Genomic DNA, 16,140 nt, shown 5'->3' on the forward strand with positions numbered 1-16,140 from the left:
ATGAGAGAAGAGGTGTCCTGCACCAACTCCCCCGAAGGAGGGCTGGGGGCCAGCGAGGAAGAGCTGGAGAGGGGATCGAAGAAGAGCCTACAAACGGGTGGCCGAAAACGCTCCCCTTACCCCAAGAAGGACGGGCTGGGCCAGGCGGAGGAGAGCAGCACCGGCGGCAGCCCCACCAGCCTGCTGCCGGCCGGGCCCAAGCGGCCGAAGAAGAGCCCGACGACGGTGGTGTCGTTGGCCCCGACGTCGCTGGGGCCCCGGCCGGACCAGCAGGGGCCGTTCGAGGACCTCCACTCCCAGCGCGTCATCGCCAACGTGCGGGAGCGCCAACGCACCCAGTCGCTGAACGACGCCTTCGCCTCCCTGCGCAAGATCATCCCCACGCTACCGTCGGACAAGCTGAGCAAGATCCAGATCCTGAAGCTGGCCTCGCGCTACATCGACTTCCTCTACCAGGTGCTGCAGAGCGACGAGATGGACGCCAAGCTGGCCAGCTGCAACTACCTGGCCCACGAAAGACTCAGCTACGCCTTCTCCGTGTGGAGGATGGAGGGCGCCTGGGCCATGTCCACCAGCCACTAGGATCCCTCAAACTCTCCTCCTAAATCTCCTCTCGTGTCCACATCTCCAACCCCAACTAACTGTGCCTTCTGTCTGTGTTTTTTTGCGCCCACTTCCTGACCTCTGAACCTCTTGAACCTCTTGACTTCCACCTTCCTCTGGTCTGGTCTGACCTGACCTCAATCTTTTCCGTCTCAAACCTCTTGCATTCGTTTCTCACTCTTCATGCTCTGCGTTTCTCTGTTGTGCTTCCGTAGTAACATTTTCACTCCACTAACATCCATTTCAGTTTGGATCATGTGCGACTAAAAAAACCCCCCCCCCCCCAAAAAAAACCCTGTTTCCAAACTTCACCCTCCTTTGTTTCCACTCTTCTCCACTGTCGGTCCCAGTTTAGTCCAGTGCAACCAGATGCTTCACTGCAGCCCCTCAGGTATGGATACAACTTTAACACACACGACTTAAACACACACACAAAATACACAATGGTGCACAGATACAGATACATGCAAGAACAGAAACAGAAATCATACACTCAAACACACACTTCTGTTTCGCTATATACCAGCACATGGACGTCAACAACACGTTTCATCTGTGTCGTCGCTTTATTTTCATGTTCTGAAAACTTGTCAGTCGATTATTTTGCATCAGACTTTTAGCTCATTGAATAAATAACGATAAAAACTGCAAAGAACCAGATAAAAAGCTGGAAATCCCCAAACAACGGGATCTAACATAAAATAGATTAAAAGCACTACAACGTCTACGCAATAACACTTTTTATAATCTTAATTTGGACTCAACAGGGAAAGGAAAACGTTAAAATTAAATTGAAGTGAAATGTCTTTATGAACAAATTGTAAAGTAATTATAAGAAACTCCATAGAAATACAAAGGAATTTAATCTTTTTTGCTTTTGTTTTTTAAAAATTCAAAAATTTCTTTTCCATTATGAAAAACTTGCTCAGGCTATTTCGTGATATTTTATCTAAAAAACTAAAATAAATTATGTTTCAGTTGATTGAATGTAAATGGATTAGTCCAGTTCACATCTTGACTCCTGCAGAAAAAGTTCAACAAGTTCACGAAACAAAATTATTTTCAATTTCCGCTGTTTTTTTTTCTTTTTAATTCTGTAAAGTGTAACATGTTGTTAATTGTTGATGTTTAGTTGTTACTTTTAACTCCATAAATAATCAGAAATAAACATAAACGCCATAAATGAAGTGCTGGGTCTGAGTCACCTGGTTGAAATTAATTCTGCCATTTTGGGAGGGACAAGGAAAGAGAAGAAGTTGATCAATGTGTTGTCAGATAAAAATCAGTGAAGCTTTATATTCAGAAGGAGGAAAAAGACTCTGTTAATGTCAAGCTAAACAAAACATGTCACATGAAATTTAAAAAAATGAATAAAAATGTTAAGAAATGAGAAATACATCATTAAAAAACCAGAAAGCAAAGTATTAAAACATCAGTAAAGAGACATAAACAAAAGCACCTTTATAAAATGTTTATCTCTATCACTCTGATCAACTGGAGCGACTCGTCTACTATAAATATATATATATATACGTTTGATTAAAAGCTCGAAGCCACAACATGAAACATGAAGAACAGGACTTGGCTCCGCTCTGAGGCCCAATCAAAGGTGGAGCTGCTCACAGTGTTGTTTCACTTTATTAACTGAAATGAACTAACAGCACATTATCATGGAAATCTAAGCGGAGAGCTGCTCCACTGTTTGACAGACCTCTGATGTATTTAAGACAAATGTTTTCCTCCAGAATCTGGTGGGATCGACTTCACACGGCCCCCTCTCTCTCTGGCTTTTTTCAAGCCGCTTTTAACAGACACCAGATTCCTGCAGCACAGGTACAGCATGAAAGGAGGGAAAGGAAGAAAGAAAGGAAGAAAGAGAGAGAGAGAGGGAGGAAAAGAGGGAGGGAGGGTGAAAAAAAAGAAAGTGTGGGCACATCTCTCCCTCTCTCTCTCTCTCCCTCTCTCCCTGCAGCCTTGCCCTCTCTCCTCAGGATCTTGTATCGTGCAATCAGGCCCCGCCGGGGCCCAGACAAGCAGGAACCTTTAGATTGGAAACAGTTGTGAGGTATTAGGAAGGTGTGTGTAGCAGGGTTAGGGTCAGGCACATGGGCCTGTGTGTGTGTGTGTGTGTGTGTACATGTGCACTGGTGTGTATTTGTGCATGTGTTTGCAGTAGGGTTTAATTAGCTTGTGTATGTAAGTCTCTCTCTCTCTGTGTGTGTATATATGTGTGTGTGTGTGTGCATCTGAACACATCTGTAAACAGGAATATGCTGCGTACAGATGTTGTCTCAGTGGTTTTTATCTCACTCACTCATCTGCTGCTGCTGCTGCTGCTGCTGCTGCTTTTATTTTGATAAGACTTAGAGTTACATTTCATATGCAAAGAGGCAGCCAGGAAGTCTTTCAAAATAAAACGTGACAACATGTACGATAAGTGTTCAACACAACAAGGAGACTGGGTGTGTGTGTATGTGTGTGTGATATGAGTGTGTGCTTGACACACTGCAGGGAATACACACCTTTAATCAGCAGGATGACAGGTCAAGGTAAACACATGACAAACAGACACACACACTCATACTCTGACACAGATTACAAGCCCATTACACACTGTGCAGGAATCAGTGAATCACACATAAAAACTTACCAGTACAACATCCTATACATTACACTGTCCAGACACACACACACACACATACACACACATACACACACACACACATGCACTCATGCAGCCGTGGGCCATGTGCACACTCCAGGTGTTCCCCTCTGTGTTATTATCAAACCTCCAGCGGCCTCCACTCTGCAGAGCTGTGGATGGAGAAAGCCAAGGCCCCCAGCACGTGGAGCCGAATGTCCTTGAACGCAGCGCGGTAGTTATTACCCACCACTTTGCCTGCTCTGCCTGTTGTCATCAGCTCTGCAGGAGCTGCCGCGGAAAGTGCCAGAAACCCGAGGCCCCTGGTTCTGACCTGAACGTCCAATTTTTTTTTTTTTTTTTTTTTTTTAAAGGAGGAGATGAGGCTAGAGAGAGAAAGAGAGAGAGAGAGTCAGGAAAACTTCAAAGACACAGAGTGTGTGTGTGTGCATGTGTGTGTGAGTGAGTGGGGTTTTTTTATTTTATTTTTTAAAGAGCGTGCATGTATAAGAGGGTATATGAACTTTTCACAGTCTGTCACTTCTACATGTGCAACATATCAGGGACGTCAAGGATGAAAATTTTATGAGTTACAACTTAAAAAACTCCACGATCATGAAAACACTTCAAAATAAGAGTCAGTTTTTTTCTTGGTTTCTTTTGAAAAACCAAGTCTGATTTATTGCAGTGGTTATTTTTTAAGGCTGTGATTTGTGTCGATGAATTGGATGGCAGTAAATTGTAAAAAAAAAAATAAAAAAAAATCTTCCTGTTATTTTTCCCATCACTTCATAATTGGTTTGACCTGACTTCAGGGGAAAAGCAACAAGTTTCCTCTTTATTCATTTATTTTTTGCACTTTTTCAGTAACATGCACCCACACATATGGATGATATGAGTGAGTGTGCACTGTGTGACACTTGTGAGCATTATTTTTTTTTTTTTTGATGAGTATGATTTCATGACATGTGGGTGTCTGGCTCAGTGTGAGACTTTTAGAGTGAGAGGATTGTTTTGTTTGAGTTGGAGGAAGAAAAAAAAAACACACACACATACACAATAGTCTCTCTTCTGTTTATACTATAATCAAAATGCCTGTCACTGCTCTTTCCTCTGCCGGAACCTCTGGCTCTGCTGCGTCCATGTGTGTGTATATGTGTGTGTGTGTTTTACAGTTTGGACTGACCAGCTGTTGGACGCTCTTCTGTGCATATTAAATCTTTGGCTTTCACTCAGGACTGATTTGGGACCAGATGTAAAGTCTCTGTGGCTCATCTGCGTTTTTAAAAGCCTCATCCAGAAGTTGTGGCTTCTGATAGTCATCTTTATTTTTAGAGAGCCAAGCTATGAGCTGCATGGGCGCAGGTGGGAGGGTTTGTGTGTATGTGTGTGTATATGTGAGTGTATATGTGTGCATTTAACTACTGCATGCATATGTGCTTGTTTGTATGTGTTGGCCTTTCTCAGGCAGCTGCAGGGACACAGAGCCAGAGGAGAGGAGAGGAGGAGAGGAGGGGAAGGGGGGAGAAATTTATACTTCTGGTTTGACACGTAGGCAACAAAATGCCACAAAAGTAAAGTTCAAAATGCATCAGGGTCTGTCGAACGTTCACGCGCAAGAAACAAAACAAAACAAACCCGAGACGGCTTTGTGATTTTAAATAAAAGATGATTATCAAAGTGTAAAATAAAAACTTTTTTTAAAAAGTGTCGCTCATAGGTGGACGATCAGAGTCCAGGGCAGAACTCTTAACGATAAATATAAAAACTAGCACCTAGATTTAACAAAATTTTCACATTTCAGAAGCTGTAACCTTCATTTTCTTTGCATTTTAGTTTTGAATTTCTCAAATGATTTAACTAGTTATCAAAATATTTTCAGATAAGGAAAAATAAAATGAAAGATTTGCTGCTTTTCTCTTCTCCACATCTTCCTAAACTCAATATTTTGGCAGGATTGGATCACACTGTGGTGCTCTGGGAGATTAAAGTGTATACAGTATAGGATTACAGTGGCCACTTAAGGTTATGGTTAATTTAAAGGGGGATGAATAGAAGTCCTTTAAGGGAAATAAAAAGAAAGTATAGCAAGAACAAAGTCTATTCAAATATAGAGAGGATGGCACAGATTGTGACTTTAAATATCACCTGAAACTTTGTGTAAAAAAAATAGAAAAAAAAAGAACGAAAAAGCAGCGGAAAGCAACTCAAAAACCAGATTTATCAAATATGTAACACATACCTTTGTGCTGGTTTTACTACATAATAAAGCCATGTGATGGGACGACGCCCACAAACACTGGTTTAGCCGGGCTCAGAGAAACAACATGGTGTCATTAAGCAGCAGTGAGAGCGGCCAGATGAAATGTTGTGCTTGTTAAAACGAGAGACGTCGAGGAGCTGAAGGGATTTTGTTGGATTTTGTTAGATTTTTTTGTTTGTTTTGTTTTGTTCCACTTTCCAGGAGACAGAAGTGTTTGTTTGTTTGTGCACAGATGTTTTTACAGCGTCAACAACACAACTGAGCAGACGTTCACTCACTCATTCACTGATAAAACGGCCTCTTATCTGACTGATGTTAACTCATCTGTGTTTCTCATCTCTGCAGAAAACCCACAAAATGGAAAAACCTCGACACTCAAAGTAGAAATCTGTTCCTGCTTCACCAGACGTCCCCACTTCTTTTTTTAAAATCTTTAATCTTTTATTTTTTAATCTTTTTTTATTTTTCTCTTCTCTCTCTCCGGACACGTGCTCGACTCAGTGACACTGAGATGTTTTCACGACTCTGAACTGGGTTTTTTTTCGCGCCGAGTTGTTTCTGAAACACAGAGAGGCGAGGAGCCCGGTCACAGTGCTGAACATTTTAAAGAAAAAACAAAGAAACAAAGAAACAAAGATACAAAAGAAACAAACAGCTGGCCTGCGGTGACAATGAAACAAAATGGCTGCTGGTTCGAGTGCCTTGGGTAACAACAACCATGATAACCATCAGCATCCAGCGGGATGATGACTCAGTGCCAGACAGACGTTTAACGATGACTAATGATAATGGCACAGTGATGGTTAGAGGGCGGTCACAGCCAATGAATGTTTACAGCTAAAATGCTAATAAGCTAATCGCTCTGGCTCTCAAAGCCCCCGTCGTGTGGGAAAAAAGAAAAAAGAAGAGCAGGAGGAATCTGACGCAGATCTTCATCTTCTTCTTTGTCGTTGTTGTGCTGTAGTAACTGGATAGCTTTCTGTGTATTTGGGATTTTTTTTAATTTTTTTTTTTTATGAGTGTATCTGTTTGTGAACTTGGTGAATGGACACTGTAACTCTGCTCATGCAATAGGTACACTTGGCTTTACGTAATGGGGAAAAAAACAAACTAAATGTCCATGGGAAAATGACTCAAACCACTTTTAAATCAGTTTCTCTGTTACAAAAGTTGTATTTTTAAGAAAAAAAGCAAAAAATCATTGTTTGTCTGTCTGCTGTTTCCTGTAGCTTTTTTTAAAAAAACATAGTGATTACAGCCACAGTATAGAGGATTCATTTGTAACCATAACTAGTCTTAATTGCTGTTCGCTTATGTTTCTTCTGTATTTGCTTTTGATCAGCTCCTGTGGACAATAAATGTTTTTCTTTGTGCTGTACATATATATACTGTATATGAAGTGCAATATTTTGGTAATCAATCAATCGATTGATAACACATCACACAGAAAGGTTTGAGAAATGAGATATAATATGAAAAGGAAGCTGTGGTGGATTTGCTGCAATAAAATAATCAAAGATTCAAACAAAGAAAGTTCAAAAGAGCATGGCATTGGGAATAAATCAATCGATACATCGTATTCAAATGTATATAATTAACCTTTATTAAGGCTTGTTTTGGAGACAAAAATAGTAGAAAAGACAAAACGACAACAAAATAAAGTAATTATGTACACTGTACAGAAATAAATCAGACAGTCAGTTCTGATCAAACTGGACTTGGCCTGCAGTTTTAATTAAGGTCCAGTTTGTCGATGCTACTTCACACAGGTTGTTGGTCGGCGTGATACTTCGAGGCACACGGGCTCATGGTTTGGTCTCTGCGTACTGGACGCGTGGGATTCATTCTTAAGATCAGATACAAAACAAAAAAAAACGAACAAACGAACAAAAAAAATGGTCGTTAAGACAAAGGATGAGACACAAGACGTGTCAGGTCACTGTCATCGTGATGACGCTACGTGAAGGCGACACTGAGGGACTGAACTGTAGACGGTGTCATGTGTTTTTCACATTTTCACGTTAGACTAACGAAAAGATCTGAGTTGCGTTCAACGTCACGCAACGTAAAGAAATAAAGAAAAACAGCAAACATGCTGTGTTTAAAAACAAAAAAAATCTATAGCACCATCAAAACTGTGTTACACATGCAAAGAGCACTTCAAAGACAGGATCTGTAAGTATAAATAGAAGCCATGTAGGTTTTTTTTCCTTTCTTTTTTTTTTTTTTTGAGAAATGAATTTGTTTATATATCCATCCTGTGCTTTTTGGTGCTGCTCAACTGTTTGGACAGAAAAAAAAAGAAAAAAGAAAGAAAGAAACATTCACAAACTCTTCACAAAGTCTTTGAAGTTCTTTAAGCCATGCCAGTCCAGGGACGGCACATTGTTCTCATAAACTTTGGTTGCGCTTAACCTGTGTCCAATTGCATTGTGTTGGATACTCGACTATCTCAGTATTACTTGCTTCGCCATTCTCACTGCTAAAACGTCCCTGTTTGGTCCAGGCGGCAAAGAAAGAAAGAAAGAAAAAAAAAAAAACACATCCCGGCATCCCACTGACGATAAACAGAACAGCGCAATTCAAAAAAAAAAAAAAAAGACGAACAAAGGACATTTCGCTTTATCCCTGTTACAAAAGAAAGAAACGTATAAAAGGAATTTTCTTTTTTTTTTTACAAAATACAGCAGGAATGCTCGTCCACAGGTAGAAACACTGGTCCACTACACAAACATGATCAAAGTTCAGAGTTTAAGACCAAAAGTCGTCCTGCCCCTCCCCTCCCGCCCCGCTCTGTCCTCGGGGCAGTTTAAGTGCACTTTGTGTGTGTGTGTGTGTGTGTTTGTGATTGTCATAAAGCCCATGTGGCTTTGGATGTGAGTCTCCATCCAGGAACGTCTGCCACCAACCCCCTGACGGAGGAGACGTGATCTGCATTTTAATTTTTTTACAATCATTTCTGAGTGGTCAAGCTGCACCGAGGCATCATGGGTGATTCGTTTTTTGCTGACGTCGTTTGTGTAGATATATATAATTAAAAAAAAAACTCTGCCCTGATGGTGATGCTCCAGTGATTAGAGGTTATTAGCTCATCATGGTGACTAAAAGGCCACTGATACACAACAGATACAGTATGTCCTGTACGGTTTAAGATGCACCTCTGACGTGTCCTTCTCCTTCTTCTTCTTCTCCTTCCTCTATCTGTCCGCGAGCCATAACAATAACTGCAGCCGTCTGAAGTCTCGCCGCATGTGCTCGCCTGACAGGCCGAGAGGAGAAGAAAAGATTTAAGAAAATATGTGGACATACAAAACAATATGAAACATATGTATCTCAGCCTTCACTGTAGCTTCACTCTGGATTACTGGTTCGTAAACAAAAAAAAAAGAAGAGAAAAACTCATGCTGACTGACATTCACAAAAAATGTGAGTCATAGGTCAAATTTATGAATATGCAAATTAATTAAAAATATTAGCAAATGAGATGTTTGTCAACATCAGTCTTCTCCTCCATGTCGTCCAGTTCACATTACACAACGGTACAGTGCAACAAAACAAAAAAAAGAAAATTGCTAAGAGAAGATGTTTCCTTCATTGGATCTTTGTCAGCTGCAGATAGATGACATCATCAGAGCAGGACACGTTTTTAAGTGCGGCGCGGACGTATCTGTTCTCCCTCACAGACACGTCCTGCGGGGACGACTCTTTTCCGCTCAGAGCGTTTGGCTCCGCTAGGACGAGGCGACCTCTGGCCCCCGGCGCCGCGCTTCAAGGCCACAGTCCGAATGTTTAGAAAAAAGTCACAGAGCTGCTGCGTCATGTTGGCAGCTCCGAATGCTACGAGAAGTTGAACATCCTTCATTATTAGTCTCAGGTCTCTCTGGTGTCTTTATACCCCAAACGCGTCGTCCAGTGACTGACTGACTGACGATGAGTCCGCGGAGGCGTCACGAGAGTTACGAACGACGACGTCCAGGTGTCTGAATCAGAGCGGTCAGACTGCAGCCAGTAGTAATGATGCAGGTGGAGGAGTTTCTGTGAGGCGATGAATACAGTGGTTGAACTGAGGAGGACATCTGGTTCCACTGATGGTCCAAAATGCATAGCTCTGCATGTGTGTGTGTGTCTGTAAGTGTGTGTGTGTGTGTGTGTGTGTGTGTGTCTGTTGAGGCAGCTGTCAAGCGACCGTTTCTTCAGAGAGAATCCTCTTTCTCCGTCAGCTTCTCCGGCTGCTTCCTTAAGTAACGAAGAGAGAGAAGAGAGGAGAAAGAAGAAATATTTAATGTCATCATGTTACGTTAAAGTGTTTTAAGTTTGTTATTCGATACGTTAACTCGATGCAACGCCGCCGCCGTCCTCACCTGTCGGACATGAGAGATCCCATCGACAGCGCGGCGATGGCGCTGACGGCCTCGCTGTCCGAGTCCCGTCTGAGCCGCCGCCTCTGGGCCTGCAGGTAGGACAGATCCAGCGTGGCGGCCGAGTCCTTCACACTCTGCCAGTACTCACCTGCCAGGGAGGAAAGGAAAGGAGGAAAAGGAGGGAGGAAGGTGGAGGAGAAGAGAGAGGGAGAGGAGGAAGGAAACAGGAGAGAGGAAGATTAATGGCCTCGGTCGTTGGCATTTCAGCGTTGTTTTCATCCTGAATGGTTCCTTCAGGGAAAGTGCCTGCGCCGCATTAATAAAAAAGGCACTACTTGGTGTTTGATCGAGCAGAGTTGTATCTGTTTGATCTGAATATAAGCACTGACTGTGATGTAAACAGCCCGTGGTCTAAATATCCATGTTGATAATTTGAAAAAAAAATAAAAATAAACTCGAATCCAATCTGTCCTCTCGAGGTCTCCAGGCCCCGAAGTCCTGTGACACACAGTGGAAGTAAAAAATCAATCAGTGTTTGCAAATCTACGAGCATGTGTGTGTTCTGGCTGTGCACGCAACTCACACATATTTCACCCCGGGTCTAAATTATGGGCTTAACATTCTTGTGGCTTTGCAAATATTTTTAATTAATCTAATTTGGTTGGGATAACATTTGTGTGCAATCAGGAGGGGATGTTGCGAAGGTCGTGTGCCAGAGAAGTGTTTGAAGATAATTGGAGCCAGGGCGGGACGTACGTGTGGGAGTGAGTGTGTGTTGCGTGTGTGCGAGTGTGAGTGTGTGTGAGGCGGTCTGTGTGTGGGACGGCTCGAGGGAGGGATGAATGGATGGATGGATGGATGGATGGATGGATGGAGGGATGTGAAGGAGGAGAGGTGGCCAGAGAGCAGGACAGATGAGGAGACAGAGGAGAGAAATAAAATAAACTCAAGTTGTAAAGAAGAAAAATGTGACGACGACACAGAGAAAGAGAGGAAGAAATCGCTTCTCATCGACGAATGTGACAAATGATCAATACGTGGGCGTTTTGATGCAAAACAAAACAATTAAAATCTCTGTACAACACTGTTGTAATTCTACAGCACTCAAGAGTTTCTCCCCCGTCTGGAGTGAGGAGACAGAAAACGTGTTTATTGTTCAGACTGAACTAATTGTTTTGGGCGAAATCGATATAAAATTGACTTGTGTTGAGATTTTTTTCCCCACATAGTATACGGTATCAAACACGCCGGTATTTGTTTCTAGCTGGAGCAACAGCAACAGGTGGATTTCCTCTCAAATAAAAACTTCAGCCAAAACCAAAAAGCGCATAACTACTTGGCCGATTCAGATCACTTCCTGAAAAACAATAAATTCCTGTTGTTTTGTATTGAAAACCTATTTATCTATGTGACCGGCTGATGTTAAATATTTTTACATTTACATCACATATTTAAGTGAGACGGTCGAAAAAACTGTACAGTATGTATGAGACTTTTTGCACCTGAACGAGCGAGTGAGTGAGTGAATAGGAGGCGAATAAGAGAAAAAGAAAAGATCAGAAACAGAGACAGAAACAGAAACAGACGTTTATAGAAAAGAAAAATGTTTGAGTGTGTGTTTTTTCTGGCTGTGTTGTTGTGTTCAGGAGTCGACTCACTCACCTTGAACCTGTATGACCCTCTGCAGCGACTGCACAGCGTTATCACAGGGCTTCTGGTCCAGGATGGACTGAGACAGCGGCTCCACCTGGGACACACAACCCATAATAAGACAGAGTTAGAGGACTGAACACACTGTGTAACTGTGTAACTGTGTAACAAACACACAAACACACACACCAAATATCTCACCTCCATGCCCAACAAGGCGCTGACGCAGGCCTCGGAGGCGTCGCAGATGGCTTTGAGGTCGTGTCCCCCCTCCAGAGCCAGAACCACCCGACCCCCGGCCAGCGACATGAGCTGACGGGTGAGGAAGCCGAAACCTAGAAACAAAAAAAAATCCCAAACAAAACAAACACAAAGACAGAAAAGTTGAGCCGGATATCGACTGGTCAGGAAAAGTTTATCTGTTATCTGATACAATCAATGAGAATCTTTATTTTCCATTTCAGAGTGATGACTCCTCCTGCCTTAAAGACACAACTCAGATCGACTCAATTAGATTTAAGATGTTATCCACATCTTTTAAGATTTGAAACTCCTTTCCAGTGTTTTCCTCAAGAAGTTTGGTTTGTTTTCACCAGAATTTATCAACAGACACCTGATGCTCATGTGAATACTAAAGAGTTTGTCCACCTGAAATCACTCTGTGAGGAGTAACTAAGCTTTAGGAGCGCACAGTTTGTCTCATAAATTAAAAATAAAGATGAACATAAAGGTTAAAATGAAGATATTATAAGGATATAAGATGGAAAAGGGAAACAGGTTGCACTTTTTCCACCATCAGAGGACACGTGTAAGTGAAGACATGTGATGAGATGCTGTATGTAAATGAGTTAACTGAGCACTTACACTTGGCCGTGACCTTGTAGCCTCCCAGTGACGACGAGTGTCCCTCGACGGCATCGAACCCGGCCGACACCAGCACCACGTCAGGGGAAAACTCGTGGGCAATGGGCATCACCACGGCTCTAAGGAGGAGGAAGACAAGAGAGAGAGAGAAAGAGGGGGGGAAACCAACGCTGTCAATGTTATGTTGAGTTAATTCCCGCTGTGTGGGGCCGAGGCTGAATGTAAGATATCATGTTTTTCAACAGGTGTTTATGATTTGTGCGTTTAATATAATAATGTGAGAGAGGAAGTCATTGCACAACAAATATAACATCAGAAAAGATTTATTATTGCACAGAAGAGAATTTAAAGTTTGCATGTTAAGTTCGGAAAAAATAAACCGATGCACTGCACTGTATAGCTAAGGTGATTGATTTGCAACTGGAACATGTGTATGAAGTTGGATTTTTTTTTTTCGGGGATTGTTAACTGCAAACATTTACTTCATTGTAAACTCCCTCCGTTTGAAAAATGATGAAAGATAAATTATCTACGGCCACGTTCCAAGTGCTTGATCTCTGTTCTTGATTCCTCTCCTGCTCCTTGGTCAGTAGCCAACACTAGAAGGTGGAGTCGCTCCCAGGTGTGAATGTGTGCAAAAAAAAAAAAAAAAAAAAAGAAAGAAAGAAAGAGAAAAGAGAGAGAGGGAGAGAGCTGTACAAATGTCTCCTGGATACATGAAGATCAAAAACACTTTCTGTTTTGTTTTGTTTTTGCAAAAAAGTGACACCAGCAGATAAAAATGAGACCTGAGACGCCCACATACTGTATACACTCCACTAGTTCACTTTCCTCTATGCGTCTTATATGCTCTCCTCCTCACTTCCTCTCGTCTCCTGCTGCCAGTTATTTAGCAAGAGCGCATGGCCCATGCCGCGTTTGATTCTCTCTCTCCCTCCCTCTCCCTCTCTCTCTCTCAGCGGCAGTTCAAAGGAGCTTGTGTGGGTCTGGTTCCTATTAGGAGCTCGTCCCTCTTCTCACGTCACTGACAGCCAGCCATCTGGGATCCATTGGGCCTAATTACGCCGCCTTTGGATTCCCTAACAATGCACCCCCCACTTCTTGTCCTCTCTTCTGCTGCTCTGCTCTGCTCTCCTCTGCTCTGCTCTGCTCTGTTGCATTCTCCTCTCCTCCATATTCTGTCATTTGTCAGTAGCCACCTTGAAACACGCATGAAAATATGAGCACGCACCCACGCATGCTGCACAATGTTAAGGCCAATAATATACAGTATATCCTTTGAAAGTGGATGTAAGGCACATGCGTATGTATGTATGTGTGTGTATGTGTGTGTGTGCGCTGTGCTACCGGTGATTACATTGACCTTAAGTTCTGACCACCTCAGTAATCCTCCACACATAGAGAGAGACACTCACACACTACGTCATGACACTTAATCTGAACACAGCTGAGCTTTCTCTTGATTGTACTGGAGTCCCACCACACCGCTCTCAACCACAATATTTCCCCCTTTCTTTCTTTTTTTTTGACTAACACACCCCAACAACAGCAGAGAGAGACTCACATCATCAGCAGCAACAACAGCGAGCGACACAGCACAGCACAGCACAGGCCCCCCGAGTCCTTCTCCTCTTCCATCCCGAGGAGAAAACACACAGTCTGCTGGATCAGTCTGCTGCTGTCTAAATCATGTATTCAAATTGAATTACACAACTGGCACCAGACTAGATACTTAATTGTATAAACATGAATTCACGATGCATTAAATTTTTTGCCTGTATGGCGTGTTATGCATTTATTCGTACCAGTTAATCCGCAGAATGGTGGCAGCGTTTACTGAAAACACATTTTTTAAAAACCCTCACGTCTCGTTGCAGTCTAGCACAACTCCACATGACATTTTTTTTTTTTTTTTTTTGAATTCTTCATTAGTTAGTTGACAGTGGCAGTAAATGAGCGGTTGTTCCACACGGTAACGCACGACAAAGAAGGGTCACTGGCCCGGATATGCACCCCGGATATCACAGCTACACGGTATGTGCCTCAAAACCACCGGACCACCGGGACGCTCCTTCGCCACAACGCTTTGATATGGGGAGAAGTTCCGAGGAGAAACACACAATTCGGTACAGTACTACAGTGTGGTTAACTGAGGAAGTTTTACACATGAAAACACTTGCCATTTCCCCAAACTGGATGAAAAAAAATACCAAAACCAGACGCCTGCTCAGGAAAAGGACCCGTTGTCTCTTAATTAGCATTCAGGGCTCCAGTAAACACTGGACTTAGTGTTTCCGAGCCGGGCCTACTGGGTCTATGGTTTTTTTTTTTTTTTTTTACCAGTATGGGTTAGCTCATTAGCATGTTTCCTTTGACGAGGGGGCCCACCCACTGTGTGTGCTGCGTGCAGCACCGTGTCGAGCTCACATACTGTTTAATCATTTGGTGGTGAGCCAGTGTTGCTGACAGAAACACTCCCGAGTTCATTACAGTGCAGAGCAAAACCAAACTGTATTCATTCAGGAAAAAAAAAAAAAAAAAAAAAAATCAGCTTGAATGAAATGAAAAGTGCGGCGAGCGCGAAAGGTGTGTTTCACAAACACGCCGGCGAAAAACTGTCAATCACATTTTACCCTGATGACTGCCACGCAAGTCAGGAGGCAGGTTTGAAACCCACAGTACTACAGTAGAGATGCTGAACATGAGACAAGAGTGCAGGCAGAGAGTGCAAGAAGTGTAAGAAAAAACAAAGTGTTGTATTCAAGTGCAGATGGGAAGTTACGAGCCACAAAATTTGAGAGTGGGCTTAAAGCAGGAACAGAAAAATAATGACTTACTGTTTATCCACTTGGCGCACACACACACTTGTCATTCACATGGTGGAAAAAACCCGCATTTTCCTCCTCATCGTGAAAATAATGCTTTTGTGTTTTTTTGTTTTTTTTTGTTTTACTTGACCTGGCTATAATCTCTGTTTATTCTAAAATCTACTTGTTTTATTAGTTGAACTGATATAAATAACCGCTCTGACAGAAGCGTAACTCATTTGTTTTACAGGCGACTGTTGAATAATCGCCAAGAAGGTCACCTACATAAAGCTGGAAGTCTGATTTGTTATACTGCAATAATGACACTGAAAACTGTCAACAGTGATGTATGTGAGTGTATATAAAGTGCTTGAATGTACTAATTAAACCAGTGGGGATCTTGAATTTTTAGATTTTGATTTGTTAAACACTAAACTATAATAAGAACAGAGACACAGAGAGGAGCTGAGTGTGAGTGTTTACCTGAATGCAGCCAGGTACTCAGCATCTCCCATAGGAGGACTCAGACCTCCCGTCCACCCGACATTCACGTTGAAGCCTTCTCCTGCACCTGCACCCACCTGAGAGAGGAGGACGAGGAGGAGGAGGAGGAGGGAGAGCAAAAAGAGAGACAGAGAGAGAGAGAAAAAAAGCCTCTGTGAATGTCAAGAAAGTTAATGAGTCCCAGTGAAAGTTGAGAAACTGTGCGACGATGACAGATTTGTGTCAAGTGTTCACAAAATCAGCGCGCCCCGTTGCAAAACTCGCAGCAATCGAGGGGGAAAGTGACTGCATCTCTTCAAGGCAACACCAGGGAGTGATTATGATTCCTAAATGAAAGACGGATGGCTGTTAATTCAACACCCCTGTCTCTCCATTTTGATTTTGATACAATTTGTCAAATGGCCTTATAAATCAGTCGGAGCCACAACACAGTTACACCCGTTTATG

The 16,140-nt window shown here is 42.6% G+C and overlaps 2 protein-coding genes across 6 annotated transcripts in view; one reads left to right on the top strand and one right to left on the bottom strand.

The window, feature by feature from the left end:
* LOC310986551 (twist-related protein 2-like) lies at positions 1 to 582 on the top strand (the record flags this gene model as incomplete). The annotated part of the gene is made up of 1 exon (XM_083972500.1): positions 1 to 582. The coding sequence occupies one exon, from the start codon at positions 1 to 3 to the stop codon at positions 580 to 582; it is 582 nt and encodes a 193-aa protein (XP_083828626.1).
* A 6,573-nt stretch (positions 583 to 7,155) lies between these two features.
* Positions 7,156 to 16,140, bottom strand: part of LOC310986540 (histone deacetylase 7-like) — a 42,052-nt gene continuing 33,067 nt past the window's right edge. For all 5 annotated transcript variants that reach the window (XM_083972484.1, XM_083972482.1, XM_083972483.1 and 2 more), the window contains exons 20-25: positions 15,673 to 15,770; positions 12,383 to 12,501; positions 11,720 to 11,853; positions 11,531 to 11,615; positions 9,869 to 10,016; positions 7,156 to 9,743 (exon numbers count right to left, since the gene is read on the bottom strand). In XM_083972484.1, coding sequence (XP_083828610.1) covers positions 9,701 to 9,743; positions 9,869 to 10,016; positions 11,531 to 11,615; positions 11,720 to 11,853; positions 12,383 to 12,501; positions 15,673 to 15,770 — 627 coding nt within the window. In that variant the 3' untranslated portion in view covers positions 7,156 to 9,700. The remainder of the gene's footprint in view (positions 9,744 to 9,868; positions 10,017 to 11,530; positions 11,616 to 11,719; positions 11,854 to 12,382; positions 12,502 to 15,672; positions 15,771 to 16,140) is intronic.

The sequence above is a fragment of the Trachurus trachurus genome (genome assembly GCF_905171665.1).
Source record: "Trachurus trachurus genome assembly, chromosome: 5".
Classification (NCBI taxonomy): domain Eukaryota; kingdom Metazoa; phylum Chordata; class Actinopteri; order Carangiformes; family Carangidae; genus Trachurus; species Trachurus trachurus.